The sequence below is a fragment of the Carettochelys insculpta genome, chromosome 1, assembly GCF_033958435.1.
Source record: "Carettochelys insculpta isolate YL-2023 chromosome 1, ASM3395843v1, whole genome shotgun sequence".
Lineage (NCBI taxonomy): Eukaryota > Metazoa > Chordata > Testudines > Carettochelyidae > Carettochelys > Carettochelys insculpta.
Genome location: NC_134137.1, coordinates 228,484,810 through 228,503,792, shown reverse-complemented (window position 1 = coordinate 228,503,792; position 18,983 = coordinate 228,484,810). Strand labels below are relative to the sequence as shown.

Genomic DNA, 18,983 nt, shown 5'->3' with positions numbered 1-18,983 from the left:
TAATTAATGAGTTTGTACTGTTCAAGAAAAGGGTTTGAGCAGAGTAAGATCGTATGTTTCTGGGCTGCAAGGCTGAGAGCAGAAGGGAATTACCAGTGTCTCAGGATGTGTTCATGGGAGCCTAGAGGAACATTCATTCAACTTAGCTGGGCTTGTCCCTGCATAATATTGATTGAGTGACTGTAGCTTGTTGTTAGCAAAGCATGGCAAGGCAACCCAGGCTGGAGAGAGAAGGGGGCACAGCTATCCCACAGTTTCAGATTGTATCTTGGAGGATGTCACAATAAGCCGCACAAAAATATTAGTAACAGAGGTAGCCTTGTTAGTCTATAACTTAACAAAAAAGCAGTCATGTAGCACTCTGAAAACTAACAAAAATAGGTGATGAGCTTTTGTGAGACAGACCCACTTCTTCAGATCACTCTGTTTTAATCTGTAGTAATTCATTCTTCATCTTTGTAGGATTTTTTTAAACCCTTTGAGGATCTTTTTGCAATTACTGTTCGTAGAGAAGGATAGTCTTGTTGTCCAGGTATGGGACTGAGACTTGGGAGATCAGGGCTCAACTCTGCCTCAAGTGTGATGTGTGAACTTGGGCAAATCATTTAGGCTTTAGTTCAGGAAAGTACCTTATGAAAATACTGTGTGTTTAAAGTTAGGCACATACTTAAGTACCCTGCTGAACTAGTGCCAGTGACTCCCTGTGGCTCAGTTCCACATCTGTAAAGTAAGAGAGAATACTTTTTTCAACCATTCATTCTCTGCACTGATTAGATCATAAGCTGTTACAGGCAGGTATTGCCTCTTACTATACATTTGTATGGATTTCTTTGGATGAGGAAAGGGGGTTGCATAATTTAGCCCCAGACAGAAGATTGTTAGCCACTACTGTAATACAAATTTTAAAAATATTCTGTGGGTTTGTCCATAGTTATTGATATGCTGACATGATAAATGCAGTTTAAAAAAGAGTGCACTCACCTAAAGTGAAAGTAGTAAAACTAATGTATTGTCCCACTTGTAGTAAATCTGCATATCTGTAACTAAACCTGTCTACATACATATTTCTGTTCTTCTCTCACACCTCCACTGTAAAGTGGCCTGTTACAAGAAACATGAGCAACTCTTGATCCTTGCCATAATGGAGGCCTGCTGGCCTGCTATTTGGGTATATGAGTGAATTCTGGTTGGTGATTTGGCAGTTGGAAGACCCATGGATCGTGTCATGTCAGCAAATTATGTACTCTGGGAAGAAACTGCATGCCATTTGTTAACTTTGATCTGAGTAACAGATCAAAAGTTATCTCTGGAATAGGCTGCAGAAACAGCTGCTCAACATGTTCCCATGTGGATGAGCAACATCTGATTGCACTGGGAAGAGGGGGAGGCTAACAGACCTTAAAAAGATCACGTTTGAAAGTCTTGTGAGTTTGGATAGCTGCCCTTAGTGAATTCTAAACCACAGATGTCATGATTGTGCTATTGAATGGAGATTAATCACAGGAGGACTAAAACTAATTTGGCCTTCTCTTCTCCCATAAGGGCCATAAAGTGGAAATATTTTCATAAAATATTTTCTTGGTGAGCCCTTCACTGCCACCCATAGCTAGACCCTGTAATAACTGTAACTGCTCTTCTGGAAGACAGTGAAAACATATGGTCGATGCTCCACACACCCAGAGCCTGAACTGTGTTCTCTGTTCTTCCGCTCCCAACCACATATAGAATTGGTGCTTCATCCTCTGAAAATCAGACATTTCTGGTTTTAAGGGCTGAGAACCTGAATGGGAGACCAAGGTTTCATTCCCACTCTGCAGCTAGTGCTTTATTTTTGTGCTGATCAGTTTGTCCATCTCTGAAATGGAAATAATAATTACTAAAGAATGCTGAAACACTTTCTTGGTCTTTAAACTCATCACCTGAAAAGCACTATAAAAATATGAAGTATTTTTTTTTATGATGTGCCATTGTTTTCATTGAGTGTTTCTGATGATCCTCGCCTTTTAAAATATCCCTTTCTCTGTCATGGCTCGCAAACTCCATTGAGTGAGAACTCAACAGTTCAGGGTTTGGTTTGGTTTTGTTTCCAGAATACTTCTTGGTACTAAACTGTGACAAGCATAAAGTAATATATTTAAGAGTGCACATGGGTGTCAGGTGTGCAGTTGCAGTGTTGTTCTGAGTACCCCAGTGACAAAGCTTTGTATTTTTTACTTAGTGGAGAGACATCGGAAGAAGAAGATCAATGCTGGGATAAACCGAATTGGAGAGCTCATTCCGTGCTCCCCGGCACTTAAGCAGGTAATTGGACATCTTAAATGTGCACAGCCGTTTTCTGCATGGTGCTCATTTAATTTGGTTCTTAGCAGTTGTAAATACATATGGATACATCTTACTTCAGTCTTTTTATTCAGGAGGCACAATGGGCTTTGATACAGTCACAGAAGCCTGGATGAAAATCCTATTTGTAAAGTTATCTTTGATGGAAATGCCCTTGGAAATTATTGGGTATTATGAATACATCTCTTTGAAGCATGAATCTCCCAGCTTACTGGGAATTTGGTATCACTGTGGAGGAAATGGGAGTGGTCTGGGCTTCACACATGAAAGGCATTCTCCTCCATCAGATGGCCTAGTTTATGTAGTCTACTCTTTGGAGCAGATAATTTCAAAAAGAATTTGCTCAGCTAGCTGTAGTGACCTTGCATTGACAATGCGAATTCAAGGGGTGTGAGAATGTGTTAGCAGGCTGTGTAGAAACATCTGCGGAAAGGTTGTTTTGTTTTTTTCCGTAGTTTACACATTGTAACTTTGGCACCTGTTTTTCTTGCCCTTACTCTTCTGATCAGCCTGGTTGTACCTAGGATCTGATTCACAATTCCCACAAGGTCTAGGTGGGGACACTATTAAGTTTATTCTGTCTTGCATAAGTAAAGAAATTTATAGACCTGTGAGGGAGGAGTGTTTTCATTGACTCTTCTTTCTCATGCCTTCCTCTTTCCTGTCTTCACTAAGTAAGCTGCCATACAATGCAAATACAATTTTGTATGTTTTTTGTAGTACTTTACTTAAATGGTCATGAACAGTTCACTGTGTTGTCATGAATGAATGCCTGTAAAGGGTTAAACCCACGGAGAGTGGGTTCTCTGTTGGCAAACAGCCAGGTGAACCAACGGGAAGAGAGGTGTGTGTGGTTTTGTTTTTTTTTAATTGAAGCAGTTATCTGCCAAAGGTGTATTTCTTTAGTGTGGCTGGAGTGAGGGAGAGACAGAAATGGTTTTAGCCTGAGAAGGCTTGGAGAATTCAGTAAATATCCAGGCCTCAAAGAAATTTGAACATAATGATGTGTAAGTAGAAAGGAAATGTTTAGTCAGATGCGATCAGGTTATTTTCTGATTTTGGATTTGGTGCTGTACTTCTCAGGCTGGCTGCTGTACCCCCCTGTAATTTTTAAACTGAATCCCAAGGAAGTAATTCTCTGTGCTTTAATGTACCTTTTTATGTTGCTATGTAACACCTGGCAACCAAGTATGATTTATCAAGTGAATCTTTTGTTTTGTTAATAAATCGCCTTTTTTTAAGGCAATGGTTTGATTCCTGTGTCCTAGAGAAGAGTCTGTGTGTATGCATGCCTAAGACTGAAAAGGTCAGCTATCAGATTGCAGCTTAATTTCTTCCACTTTGTGTCAAGCTCTCTCCTAAGGGAGGGTTAAGAGCTTGGGGTAGCCCCCCAGGGAGACCTCCCAGTTGTGTCTTCCTGTATTCTAAAGAGGGGTTTTCTCACTTGGGTGGTGGCACCTACTTCTCAGGTCAGAGAATATGTGAGTTTGGAAGCTTTTAAGCAGAAGCCAATAGAAGCAAGGAATTTTTAAGGCCTCTTGTGGGCCCCCACCTTCTGCACTAGAAGTGTCAGAGTGGAAAACAGCCTTGACATGCTAATAAAGGTAATGGGAAGTGAGGTCTATGTGTGGGGGGGAAAAGTGTGCAAGATATGAAATTATGTAGATTGAAATATAGGACGAGGCTTTTCAAGGTGGCACAGGCTACAGAGAAGGCTCTTGTACATGTGCTTATGGTACGTTGGTCATGCTGCACTGTACAATGTGTACATGCCTTTGTACTCCCAGAGACTGCAAAATAATGTGACCAGGCCTGTGTCTATGCAGAGCAACACCTCATGCTCCAAACAAAGGCATATGGAGAGATGCAAGTCTACCACCATTCAACTTCTTTTTCAGCTGGTTCCCACTTAGCATGGAGAGTTCTTCTGTGTTGCATTCCACTTCCTGCCTTCACTTTGTGAATGCTTTATCTTATTTAAAACAAAAAGCAGTCAAGTAGCACTTTAAAGACTAGCAAAATGGTTTATTAGGTGAGCTTTCGTGGGACAGACCCACTTCTTCAGACCATAGCCACACCAGAACAGACTCAATATTTAAGGCACAGAGAACCAAAAACAGTAAGCAAGGAGGACAAATCAGAGAGAGATAATCAAGGTGAGCAAACCAGAGAGTGGAGGGGTGCGGGGGGAGGTCAAGAATTAGATTGAGCCAAGTATGCAGACAAGCCCCTATAGTGACTTAGAAAGTTCCCATCACGATTTAAACCATGTGTTAATGTGCCGAACACATTTAAACATGTTTTAAATCGTGATGGGAACTTTCTGAGTCACTATAGGGGCTTGTCTGCATACTTGGCTCAATCTAATTCTTGACCTTCCCCCCCACCGCTCCACTCTCTGATTTGCTCACCTTGATTATTTTTCTCTGATTTGTCCTCCTTGCTTACTGTTTTTGGTTCTCTGTGCCTTAAATATTGAGTCTGTTCTGGTCTGAAGAAGTGGGTCTGTCCCACGAAAGCTCACCTAATAAACCATTTTGCTAGTCTTTAAAGTGCTACTTGACTGCTTTTTGTTTTGATAGTGTATAGACTAGCACCGCTTCCTCTTTACTTTCTTATTTGTTTTAGTAGTTTCTTTTCATTATTTATTTTATATGGTATCTACAGTGTTGTCTTGGTAGAGGAGGCAGAGGAGTTTCTTACCCTCACCATGGATCATTTGGCAGTGTTGGCATACAGTTTGTTATGCATAGAGGCCTCTCCGCTCTCCCCAGGGTTTAAGACGCGTGAGCAATGAAGGGCATAAAGTTTCATAAGGGGGTGGAGCACAATTGGCTGCTGGGTCTCAGGCTCATCTATCTTACTAAAAACGTTGAAATCTGTAACTTACTGTGTGTGTGTGTGTGTGTGTGTGTTCACACTTATATACCGATTAATAAAGTTTTTACATTCTACATACTTATTTTCTGACACAGGCCAAAAGGGGATTTTTCCATATGAACATAACCAAAATTTGCATTGGTTTGAATTACATTAGACAGGTGCGAGGAGGGAGCCTGCCAACTGCAGGGTTGAAAAGTGGGGCCCCACATAAAAAGTTTGCTCAGCCCTGGTTTGACATGTTACGTGTCTTTCCCCTACACTGAATGACACTGCAGCTTGAAATGTGTATGTTTTTTATTTAATGCTTGCCACAGGACCAGAAAGATCACTTTCAGGTTATTGTCATTGAAGGACACTTGATTCTGAAAACCTCCCCAGAAGCTGTTCTAGACATCTGTGACAGTTCCCAGGAGCATGGCCATGACAATGGTCATGAGAAGAATCTACTCTTTCAAGGCCTTAGGCCTTCCAAGAGAAGTTCACTATACCCTGGAAAATCTCCCTAAAAACAAGGACTAACTCTGTCCACATACTCAAAGATTCCAGATCGGTATTGTAGTCACTGGTGACTTGTGTCAGCAATAAAAAGGCATTTTAGCTGATACCAAACCACTTGAAGGGCATCCCAGCTGTTGCATTGCCAATATTTGAAGATCTTGCTCACCCCCTTCTTTCTGCCAAAGAATGGCTGCTTAACTGGTGTTAGTCCATTTGATTATAACACCTGGCTGAGATACTGGCTAATCTTCTTGTGTCTGGGGAATTGATCTGAAATTGTTTCCACAGTTGGATCTCACGTCTTTTTTAAAGAGTATTTTTAAATTTTATGTACACTGTTGCCACACATTTTACTAGACTAATGGTCAGTAAATTATGAATTTTCAAACAATACTTCACAAGGAATACTTTGTACAGAATTTATCTTTTTTTTTTTTTTAAAGTGTGGGGGGGTGGACGTAGAAGTACAGGTTCTCACAGTTGTGTCTCTCTCCTGAAATGGGGCTGCTGAGATACCGCTATGGCCCCATAATCTGTATGCTTATCCATCAATACTGCTGTTTCTCAGGATCTTTTGACAAGGAGTGAGAACTGTTTTTCATAGCACCTGCTTGGCCAAATACTCAAACCTCCCTACCTCTCATTGGCTTGTCCCTCAGACTTCCTATCACCAAAGACCCTCATCTGTCCCAACTCCTTCTCCCTGAATCTGAGGGGCTGGGTCCTCAGTGGTTCTCAAGCTTGTGGTTATCCTCTTTGGATAGACTTCAGTCACTTCTCTTATTTCACAGAAAGCTCAGAACTCACAAGACTAACTCCAAAAGTGGAAACACTTTCTGTCCTGGTGCTCCCTCTCTTCTTCTGAAGCCTCAGAAATGCCTCTTTCTAAGATCTCGGACTACCAATTAGAACCTTCAAAAAGGGCTTCCTCAGTGAGCTCTGTCAAGTATATCTGGCCTCCTTCACAGTCCTCTACTCAGCCATCCAGGGCCTCTCAGTTTTGGTCCACCTTATAGCAACCAGATTTCACCAGGGGCTATACAGCTAGGTTTCTCCCTGTTTAACATCTGCCCCCATGAGTGGCACCTCAGCCCAGATTTAACACCTTAAGGAATTTTTCAAATGAACGGTGGCCTGTTCCCTCCTGCACCTTTCCCTCAGATCTTTGTTCCCAATTGTCACATCAGCAAGATGAATTGGGAAGCTGAGAGCGCTCCTGGTGGACCCACCATAGGACCCACCTTTTACAAAGTTATACTTTGTCCCCATTCTCATTTCCTCCCAAAGGTTTCATTGGAATATAACTTTTAACCAGGAGGTTTGCCAACCAGTTTTCTACCCAATAATCATGCCTCCAGAGAAGCATCAAGTCTTCGTTCATTTGATGTCAGAATGGTCCTTGCTTTCTATTTGGACAGGAGTAAACCATTCTGGTCCTCTCCCAGGTTAATTATATCAGTTTTAGGTGAGAAGAAAAGCCATCCAGTTTGCACAGACAGACTGGCTGTGGGATGTGTTTTGAGCTGCTATGAAAATGCTGGGTTGAACCCCCCCCCTCATATTTCATTCCATTAAAGCTCAGTCAACATCTATAATTTTTACTGAAAGTTGTCCCATAGGAGAAATGTGAAGGACTGCTACTTGGTCTTTGCTCCATATATTTTCCAGCATTGCACCATCTAACCTGTGTTCTGAGATGACTGCTTCATTAGTGATTCAATTCTTTGAACTGTCCTGAACTAACTTACCTCCTCAGCGCCTACCTCCTCATTCATTTTAGTAGCTTATGAGTCTTTTATGGTGGATTGCCTATTGGAACATATTCTTGAAGAGGAGGAGGGTACCTATTTTGTAGTAACTTGAGTTCTTTGTCTCTATGGATGCTTCATCTCCCGCCTTCCTTCCCCTCTACTGAGGAGTTTCAACTTCACAGTTGAGAAGGAACAGGTGTGGTGATCTCGCACCTCCTTTTATGCTCTTGTTCAGAGCACAAATCACTGCTCCATACAGGCAGGGGCTTGCAGTGATGTTTTACAGTCTCTGATCCAGAGCAGATGGACAGCCTACAGCTGAGCTCCCATATGGACAATACATCTAGAAGAACTCAAGTTACTCTAAGGAGAGTAACTTCTTCTCCCAACAGCTGCAGCCAGAGAAGAGACCAGACAGAGAGGGGGCAGGGAAAGAAGTGGAAATGGACAAGGTCCATGAGGTTAGCTAGAGAAGCACCTGGAAGGATGTATTTAAAAAAAAAAAAAAAGGTGGTTTTCAACCAGATCCTAATATGAATGGGAAATCAATGGAGTTATGTGAGTGTGAGAAAGTGGGAAACATTTTTGTGTACACTTCTGAAAACTTAGTGGGTAGAATAAATGTAACTTGCAAGGTGGGAAGACTTTGTCAGATCCCTTTTTATTCACTCCCTGAATTGTGAGAGCAGATTCAGTCCCTCTTAATAATTTTCCCATTTGAGTTTCTTTGTTCTAACAGATGCACAGCATAGTGGAGATTGTGTATAGAGGTCCATCAATTGGTTAAGAATATCTAGATGTCCAGCTACTGGAACTGCTTGGCATTCGGATCCTATGGTGATGGCCTTTGGCATCGGAATCTGGCAGCATATGCGTTAAAAGCATTTATCCCAGGAAAAACTGAGTGTGCTGTGGGGAAGGATCATTGCCAATGATGAAACCTTGTGACCTTAGTTGAAAAGACAACATGATGTCTTGCAGAGAATTACAGGGAAATGGTTCAGTTATTTAGCCTCATCGTTAAGATTGTCTTTTTCCCTTTAGATTTGGGGAGCATTTGGATATTCTATGGTTTTTCACCCTTGAACTAATTACTAGGTTCTCAAAACTGGTCTGAATTCCCAATTCTTTCATTTAAACCAAAATTCTCCCCAAGTTTTTCTAGGCAAAGGGAATCCTGATTGCTGTATATTTCATGTTCAACTAGGGAAGAAGAGTGCAGAACACTTATGCTCAGTGGGAGAGAAAGAAACCTAAAAAGTAGGGATGCTCCAAGTATAGAGGTAACAAAATAGCCCTTCATCTGCAAAGTGATGTGGCTACAAAAATATTAATAAACTTATTGGCTGCATATACCAACACATCATGTGATGCAGCAGGGAGTAGTAGTCCCAGTCTATATGTTCTTGTTGCAGCCATTCTTAGAATATTACATCCAATTTTTGGCACTGCATTACTAGAAAGATGTTGACAACTTGCTGAGTTTGGAGGAGAGCAGCAATAATGATCAGGGACTGGAGCAACTGATTGAGAAGGAGAAGATTAAGAAGTGTGTCTAGCTTGGCTAAGTGACAATTCAAGGTGAGACACAAAAACAGTGAAGGGGGAAGAATTATGGAGTGTGACATGTATTACTAGGAGATTGTATTGAAAGGGAAATAGAGGCTGACTGTGAGGAGAAATAGCAGACACTGAGAGGATACAAGCCAAGAAATAATCTTCTAGTAGAATAGTAACAGAGAGAAAGCCATGCTTGTCTATCTACTATCAAAACAAAAAAGTAGTAAAGTAGCACTTTAAAGACTAACAGAATATTAGGTGAGCTTCCGTGGGAGAAGTGGGTCTGTCCCACAAAAGTTCACCTAATAAATTATTTTGTTATTCTTTAAAGTGCTACTTTACTGCTTCTAGTAGAAGGGATGGAAAGTGAATCATCTGGGACTTTGACTCCTTATTATCAGAAAATGTGCAATGGAGAAAAATTTGCACTGGCCATGAGAGAGAGATGAGGGTGATCTAAGACAGGCATATCAAACTCAAAGCCCACTGAGGACCACGATGAAAACTGATAGCTTTCAGGGCCACCAAAGAAAATGTACTTCTATCAGAAAGGAAAAATTATTTATTATTAGAGATTATGTATTAGGTATACATTTAAGGTACCCAGGGGCCCCAGCCAATTGGGGGGCCTAAAAAATGGGTGCCCCTTTCCCCAACTCACTCCTAGCAGGCTCGCAGGGTAGGCAGAGGAATGCCCAGCACCCAGTTGCAGCCCCAAGCAGGGCTTAGGGAGAAGAGGGCGGGGAGGGAAGGAGAACGTCTCTCTGCTCTGAGGGGTCGGAGGTGGGGAGGCAAAGGAGTAAACTGGTTGAGGTTGGCGGGGAGGCACAGTGGGACTGACTATGGATGGAGTAGGGCAGGACCAAGGGCAGAATGGAGCAGAAACTGCAGATGAAAGGAGGGGAGCCCCCGGCCCAACGTCCCAGGGACACTTACATTGCCCTGGCAGGGAGATGGGTGCTAACCAGGCCACCCAAAGAGCAGCTCTGGCCTAAGCCCAGCTGAAATGTCTGTGCCTCCGCTTTGGGCAACCGCTGCTGCGCCGCACTCAGCACTGCAGGGCCTGGAGCGCAGACAGGTGGCATGAAGTGTGCAGCTCAGTCGGGCAAAGCCTCCCCACCGTGCAGCTGTCCCACCCTGGGAGGTGAGAGAGACTGTGCACGTGTAACTGTATCCTGCTGCACCAGGTCACCACACGCAGAATACACATGTTCATTCACATGTACGCTTGGACCATGGGCACGGAGTGCTGGCTGCACTGGAAGAGGTGAAGTTAATGAGCTCATCGTCATCAGTTACGTGTTTTAGATCTAAGTCTCTGCCTTGCCCATTGTAGCGACACATGCGCAGTTTGGGAGAGGGCGGGTCATAGGTGTCCTCAGTTACCAGTAGTGAGAGAGGTGATTTGGGTTTTTTTGGAGGAGATACGCCTGTCTCATAGAGCTGTAAGGTACCTTCAGAGGTCATTGAGTCCAGTCTCCTGCCCTTACAGCAGGACCTATCACCATTCCGGACAGATGTTTTTTTTAAATTTAGTTGCGTCAGATCCCTAAACGGCCCCCTCAGTTGGCCCCCCTCAACGATTGAGCTCACAACCTTGGGTTTAACAGGCTAATGCTCAAACCACTGAGCTATTGCGGGCTGCGAATAACTCATATTTGATATGCTTGAGCTAAGAGTTCTTTTCTGTGTCTAACCTCTGTGCTTCTGTCAGGGATAGAAGAATTTTGATCCACCAGAAGCTCTTCTGGCCTGAGTGGGGGTGTGCTCTGTGCTTTGTTTATCTCTTCTTTGTTTCTCTGTATGATGATTTCCTCTCTCTGTTCCTCACTGCCGGTGTGTCAAAAGTTTGAATCTATGATGTTTGACTGAGAAACATGATTCTGATGAAAGATAAAATGGAATACTGTAGAACTGTTTGTTCTGAGAATGGGAGCTGATCAAACTGCCCTTCTTTTCCCTTTCACTTTCATCTCCCAATTTGAATGCCGGAAATGATCTGTCCATTAGAGCAGGAGACTGGGATTCAAGAGTCCTGGGTTCTAATCCTTGCTCAGCCACTGACTGTGTGTGACACGAGGCAGATCTCTTCCTCATTTCTGTACTTCAGTTTCTCCATGGATAAAATAGGGAAAATATCTCCCTAATTGAGTGTTAAGAGGCCTAATTCTTTTTTAAAGCATTTTTCAGTGATCAGATTAATAATGTTAATGCCTGAAGTGACAATTATGATCATCTAGTCTGATACCCTGCTTAATACAGGCCCCATTTTCATACACTGACTTTTGATTTGGTAGGGAATTTTCTTTGTTATTTAATCCAAATGCTACAAAGCCCAATAACTTCAGTTGAAATATATGATAGCATATCCTTTTATAAAAAGACTCCAGTCTGGATTTAAAGAGCTCTACTAGTAGAGCATAGCCACTTCTCTTTGCCAGTCTGTTTTACTACAGAACACTATATCCATGCAGGGTGGTAGCATAAGAAAGTGTGAAACTTCAAATGTAATTCAGGAAACATAAAAACATTGTAGTGTAAAGATTTGAGACCTAGCATCTGATCTTGGCCGTTTTCATTGCTGTTTTAGTTTGTTCACAGCAAAATTATTAGTGCTGCTTTTAAAGTAATTTGTACCTATGGATTCCACTCCTGGTGCACATGTGCCCTCATACACACAGGATTGGATTATTTTTGGCTAGCAGCGTCCATTTTTGGGATGCACTTATGCCCTCTGTGTCCTTGTATCCCCATGCCAAAGGTCATAAAGGGCTGAGTGGACCCAATGAACTTCCAGTTCCTTCTTACCATCCATGGCAGTGAGATGGATACATGCAATGTCTACCTATTCTGTGCACCATGCAATCTCTAGTCAGTAATACTGTCATTAGTATTGTTACTGGGACTTTTCTTTAATGCCTGTTGGCAAGCAAACAAAGAAACCCCCAAACAAAATACTTTTTTTTTCTTAATAGTTTATGGATATCTCTGGTACAGGGACCCTAGGTACTGTGGTTGAAACTAAATCCCTGGCATTTAACACTTTCTCTTTTCAAGGCTACTGTCCTGCTCTAGGTGCCTCTCTTGCCTTGGTGTGAGGAACACATCTCTGACAAATGCGGAATCTGTCACTTCTCGAAGAGGACACAGAAAGTGAAGGCGGCCTTCTTCGAGTTCTTTTATACTGTCATGATTGACAAGAACCTCTTCAGAGCCTAGTCAGAAGATCCCACTATGTCCAACTGGTTACTTTTGGATAGAGCTCATGTTAGCTGCATCCTTACATTGAGTTCTTGGGCTCATTGTTCACTGAAGGGACTAAACCCCTTGACTACTCCTCCATCCCATCAGCAGAAAGGGGTAGAAAGGAACATCGCTCCCAAGACAAATATAGATATAAGTCATTTTCTTTGATATCTAGCAAAATAAGATAGATGATTGTCCTGTTTCCCCCTCTGCTCCTGTCCCTCAGCAGTAGGTCTCATGGCTCAGATGGCAGACATTTGGGAGATTCCAAGGGAAATAAGTGCCCAAAAAAAAAAAAGAAAGGGTCCACAAATTACTGGATATTCTGCACTCCTCAATGCCTGGCAAGTTTGCTATGGCTATCAGTGAGGGGGTTTTGGAACTGTCTGTGGTTCTGTGGCTGTCCCTAGCACTCTTGGCACCCACATCCAAGAACAATGACAGATGTAATCAAGTTCCTTCAAAGAGATCTGAAAATTTCTACAAGCACCCAGTCCTGGGATTAAGGGTAGTGGCAGTAGTACACTACGGACCAAAACATCAGGACTACCTCTAATGTCAATTTCAAGCCCAATGGACTTTAAAAATCCTGCCATGTTTGGCAGAAAGGAGTACTCCTTTGTTAGTGTCCATATGCATAGTTTGAATTGTTAGGCGTTTCTGTCAAAATGTGACACTTTGATCAAGGATGAGGTATTAAAATTCATAGAGCACCTTCCACAGGGAGGAGTCAATTTCTTGGATTTCTGAAGGAAAGTTTGGGGTAGAAACATCTTTTCAGGCTAGTCTAGAGGCTTCTGACACTGTGCCATAGTCATTGGCCACTTCGATGACAATGCACAGGGTTTCATGGCTCCAGTCTTCTTCCTGACAACCCAAGGAGATACAAATAACCATTGAGGGTCTCAAAGGCTGAGAACTATTTAATGTGCAAACTGAAGAAGTCCTTCATTACGGGATTTGAGAGCCACTTTATGCCCACTAGGCATACTCATCAACCCCTAGGAGAAAGCAGGATAGATTCCTGAAGTTTTGCCAAACAGAAGACCTCTAGCTCTTATTGTTATAGCCTGTAGAGACTATAACAGAGGTCTTATATGTCATCTTCTGCTACAGATTCAGTATCTTCCTCACCGCAGGTTAAATGCCACTAAAGGCAGCTGATCACAACCCTCTCAGCATTGATGCAGTCAGAGACCAGCAAGGAATAGCTGCTGAGTTGCTCCCTGACTAACCGTGCTGCTAAACAACAAAAGAGCCCAAGTGTACTGCCTTGCAACGTTGAGTGCCCAGAAGCCCCAACTGGCTTATAAGCCTGTCTCCTACAGCAGATCAGTGGCTTCTCTGTGTATACCATGTCTGCAGCAACGCTTGCTCTTGCTCCAGTGCCTGATCCTGCTCTGCTCCCCTCTGGATTTGGTTATCAGGTGTGCGTCTGGGTTATAACTCCAGATGTCCTTCTGATACTGACATTCTGCTTCTGATCTCTGGCCCCACCTCTGACAGATGAATCTGGTTTACCTACCTCCACCAGCTTTGGCATCTTGTTTCTGCCCTTTGGTACTGACCCTCAGCTCATTTCATGGATTTCATCCACTCTGGATACTCTAAGTGGTAGGCTGACTTTTTGCCTTGATCTCTAGCCCTTGCTGCCAACAACCCAGTAGATAACAAGTATCACCTTTTTTTATTATTATTTTTGGGAGGCTTGGATCAGTATAATGTCAGAGCAGCAAGTCCTAAGGAATTATAAATGAAGGTTTCCATCCCATTCAAGTCCCTTCTTACCTTCCACCCTTCTTCCTCCTTCCATTTCAGGGAACCCTCTCATGTTTGCTTGGCGTGATCAGGGCTCTTTCGTAAAACCTGGACATAGTATAAAATACTTCAGGAGCTCTACCATGTTCCTTTCAGCCTTTGGAAACAGGGTTAAAGGTGAACCTGTTATGAGTAAAAAAAATTCTCTAAATGGAAATTTAACTTTTATGTCCTTCAGTGATCAGTTCATCTGGGTTTAGACAGCTTCTGCTTCTTCTCAGATATGCACTTGTATTTCAGAAATATTCCAGGTGGCCACATGGGGATCATGCCATATTTTTATGCAATAATGTTCTTTTGTTGAGGCTTCAAGATCAGGTGGCCACAGTGACAGAGTTGTCCTGAAACTCCTATTTAAAGAGGACTTCACGCACCCACCTTCTAACTATGAGAATCACAACTTGCTAGCCCCAACAGCTGGAATCCATGTGGACAATCACTCTAAAAACAATTACTTTACTTTACAGAAACACAAGTTTTCCAAGATGTGTAGTTCATTTGTATTCCATGACCCATTTTTCTTCCTTGCTTCTACAGAGTCCCATAACAATAGGTTTTCGTATCAGTGGAGAAACTGAGGAGTGCCCCTTCTGCTTTTTATTCCCTGGAGTGGCAGGGTACAAGAATATTGCTGGTGCAGTTATGGACCCAATGGACACTGCTAACCAAAAAGAATTTCGTATCAGTGAATGGGTTGCATGTCATCAGAAGAGAAAGCCACTTGGATGCTCATTTCAAAGAACTGCACTTAGGGTAGAGAAAACAACCAGTCTTTTTGTATGAAAAATATGAAGGAAATAGTTAACAATGTCAGGCAAGTTTGGCACATCCTTAAAATGAACACAGCAGCTGAAATCCCAGGTTTGAAAAATAACATGTACTGACTTGTCATTACTAGGTCCGCTTTTGATTTTTATAAGCTTCATTGGTAAATCTTTTCCCTAATTATACACACATTCTTTTATAGAGTAAGAACATGATCCTGGATCAGGCCTTTAAATATATCACAGAAATGAAAAGGCAGAATGATGAACTTCTCTTGAATGGCGGGAACAATGAGCAAGGTAAATGTGAAAGGTTATGAAGGTTCTTGAATTTTCCTTTCTTTTTCTGCATGCTAATACATCACTGAGTGTGCTGTATGAGATCATTGCTGTTTTTCTCCCACAACAGTGTATTAACCCTTTTCTCTCCTCATTAATCCAGGGAGTATGTAGCATAGCAATATGATGACACCTTTGTTCCCATGCCATGTTCTTTCTTATTGCTACAAGGCAACTTCTTGCTTAGAGTGTTAACGAATTCATTGTGTTCTTTATGCATTTCATTCCTAGCCTTCTTGGCTAATGAGACTAGCAGTTCTTTTCTCCATAGGGATCAACAAACTGGGGAATCTCAAGAGTTTTATAGGGTAGAGAAGAGAAATGGTTGCTTACGTTTGCAAACAAGAGTGCTGAGATATATGTGATACTATACATACTTGCATTTAAGTACAGTAGACCCCCAACTTACACAGAGATTACATTCTTGCACAACCCCACCTAAGTCAAAGTCAGCGCTGCTCAGTTTCCTGTCTCCTGTGAGTGGTGGGCAACCAAGAGCCTAGCCCAGGGCTGTCCCTGCTCACAGGAGAGGAGAAGCTGACCCTTGTTGCTGCCCTAGTCAGTTTCCCAGCTCCTGTTAGAGGCAGCAGGCAAGAGTCAGGGTGCCACCCCTGACAGGAGCTGTGAAACTGCTCCTGTCAGGGCTGGCAGCCTGACTCTCGCCACCCCTGACAGGAGCAGGGAAGCTGCCAACCCTGACATGAGTGAGGAAACCGTTCCTGTTAGGGGCAGGAGCCTGACTGTCACCACTCATGACAGGAGCTGGGAAACTGACCAGCGCAGTAGCTGGTCAGTTTCCAGACTTCCCTAAGTGATGGGCAGCCAGGTGCCAGCTCCCTGCCACTCAGTGACATTAGCCTGAGAATTGTGCAACTTGAGCATGCACATCTTGGGGTTGTACTGGTATGGCAAATTGAAGCATCCACATCATAATTTATTGTCATTGACAAGTTTACAATTAATGCAATAATTTCTGCAGATTCCGTTTGGAGTTGTTTTAGTTTGGCTTCCCTGACATCTGTTGCCTGCAGTTAAGGAGACCAGGGTAAACAGTCCAGAGAAAGATAATGTTGTGCAAATCTTTAAAATAGGAAAATGGGGTGACTTGTGTAGTCATATGTTTCTCAGTCTGACTCTGATCCCAGGCAAAAAAGTGGAACAGGTAATATGGGACTTGATTAATAAAGAATTAAAGGAAAGTAGTGTAATAATGCCCATCAACATGGATTTATGGATAATTGATCCCAAAAAATTAACTTAATATCATTTTTGGATGAGATTACAGGTTTATTTGATAAAATCTTAGTACTGATATAACATACAGTACAAGCTTGGTTATCCAACATCCCCAGGGAACCTGGGATGCCAGATGATAAAATGTTGTTGGAGTGGCCCTACACTGCTCCCCCAGTTAGGCAGCACACGATTGTCCCCACTTTTGTGTTCCCACCTCAGGGCAGTGGGCAGCCAGCCCTTCTCTACATCACACCACAACACTTGTCGCTACTGTGGCAGCTGGACCCCATTGGGCAGCTGGCCCTACGGCAACCAGCCCCAGCCTATCAGTTTAACTGAATGTGCTGGTTATCTGAGTTCTGGATAACCAGGTTTATCCTGTACTGATATTTCTGTAAGCCATTTGATTTTGTACCACATGACATTTTGATTGAAAACTACAAAATTATAAAATTAACATGGTGAGTAAGAGCAGAGAAGTTATTTATTTCTGTATTTGACTCTTCGGCTGCTGGAATTTTGTATCCAGTTCGGGTGCCCTCAGTTCAAGAAGGATGTTGCTAAATTGGAGAGAGTACACAGAAGTGCCATAGAAATGATTAAAGGATTGGAAAACCTGCCTCACAGTGCTTAGACCCGAAAAGCTCCAAATATTTAGTTTAACAAAAAAGTTAAGTAATGACTTAGTTTGCAGTCTGTGAGCAGCTATCTGGGGAACAAATATTTGAAAATATGCTGCTTGGTCTTGTAGAGAACAGCCATAACAGGTCAGACTAAAGTCAGTGTAGCCCAGTATCCTGTCTTCCAACAGTGAGCAGTGCCAGGTACGAGACTGAACGAACAGAACAGATAATCAACTGATCCCTCCCATGTCACCCATTTCCAGCTTCTGACAAACAAAGGCCAGGGACAACATTAAATCAAGATTGGATATTATTATAAAAATATGCTCTTAGAAAATTTTGAGGCGTTCTATGGTCTGTGTTATAGAAGAGATCAATTTTGATGTTCACAATGGTACATTCTGATCTTGGGATATATGATAAACCATTCTCACATTTCAGAATTAAGTCATCTCATTACAAACACGGGAATTCTTACAAAAAGGCTGCTCTGGGGCTGCTGCCTCTCTACTCTCAAGTATCTTAAAAGTTATTAGCATGTTTTTTTTGTGATTTTTTTTTTCCCCCCTTCCCCCCATAAAAAAACATGTTAAAATATTTTGCTTTCAGGGGCAACCTTGTTAAAAGTAAGCACTGTAAAACAGCAGCCGGTACCATCGAACCATTTGTCTGTGATTCTCTTTGTCCCTATGAATTGTGATTTTTTTCAAGGACATATTTTAAATTGAAATATAATCAGTTTTTAAAATGATATAAAATTAATTTTAGATATCACTCCAATCTCTATGTACCTTGCACAAATATTTTTTTGCCCATTTTTGTGCAGATGCTGCAGAGCTTTCAGTAAAATGTAAAAATTAACTGGGAAGCCAAGAGAATACCAATACAATTACCAGTATAAATGCACAGAGGGAGAAAAGTCGACTTTAAGTGTCAGTGTTTTTCCAGTTGTCAGAGTATTTCATCAAGACTACATCTACACTTTAAGTATCTGTCAACAGAGAAATCTCACCAGAATTTGTGTTGACGGATTGCTGCTACATGGCTATGTCTACACTAGGATCATCTGTCAACCGAAGTTACTGTCGACAGGGAAATCTTGACACAACCTCTGTCAACAGATTGCATCTACACACAACTTGCTTTGTCGACAGAGAACTGCCAGACTGCACTGCCCTCTGGTGCCAGAAAGCAGCATGGCAGCTCTGTAAGGAGTGCTGCCTGGCAACTGGAAGCCCCCTCTGTCAACAGAAGTGTGAACGTTACACCTCTGACAGTGCTCTGCTGACAGATTGTTATGCCTCAAATTTCTGACAAGTATCAGAGAAGTAGCCGTGTTAGTTTGTATCTTTGAGAACAACAAGAAGTCCTGTAGCACCTTATAGACTAACATGTTTTGGAGTATAAGCTTTTGTGGGTAAAGACCTGCTTTGTCACATGTATGGGGGTGGGGTCAGAGGAGCCTTGATGAAATACTCTGACAACTGGAAAAAGACTGATGCTTAAAGCTGACTTTTCTCTCCTTGTGCATTTATATTGGTAATTGTATTGGTATTCTCTTGGCTTCCCAGTTCATTTTTACATTTTACTGAAAGCGCTGCAGTATTTGCCCAAAAATGGGCAAAAAAATATTTGTGCAAGGTACATAGAGATGGGAGTGATATCTAAAAAGGCCCCTTCTGTAGACAAAACTCTCTAGGATAGCTCCAGCCCATATTAACTTGCTCTGTCAACAGCTGCCAGGCTGCACTGCCCTCTGGTGAACAAAAGCAGAATGGCAGCTCTGCAAACAGGGCTGCCTGGCAACTAGAAGCCCTCTCTGTCGATAGAAGTGTCTATGCTACATTTGAGTATTATGCCTCAAAGTTTTCAGAGTTAACACTGTCAAGGCAAATGCGGAGTTCCATTGAGACTCTGTCCACGGA

The 18,983-nt window shown here is 42.3% G+C and overlaps 1 protein-coding gene across 2 annotated transcripts in view; it reads left to right on the top strand.

Moving 5' to 3' along the window:
• USF3 (upstream transcription factor family member 3) overlaps positions 1 to 18,983 on the top strand; it is a 63,295-nt gene that overhangs the window by 31,251 nt on the left and 13,061 nt on the right. For both annotated transcript variants that reach the window (XM_075000854.1, XM_075000865.1), the window contains 2 exons: positions 2,219 to 2,301; positions 15,064 to 15,160. In XM_075000854.1, coding sequence (XP_074856955.1) covers positions 2,219 to 2,301; positions 15,064 to 15,160 — 180 coding nt within the window. The remainder of the gene's footprint in view (positions 1 to 2,218; positions 2,302 to 15,063; positions 15,161 to 18,983) is intronic.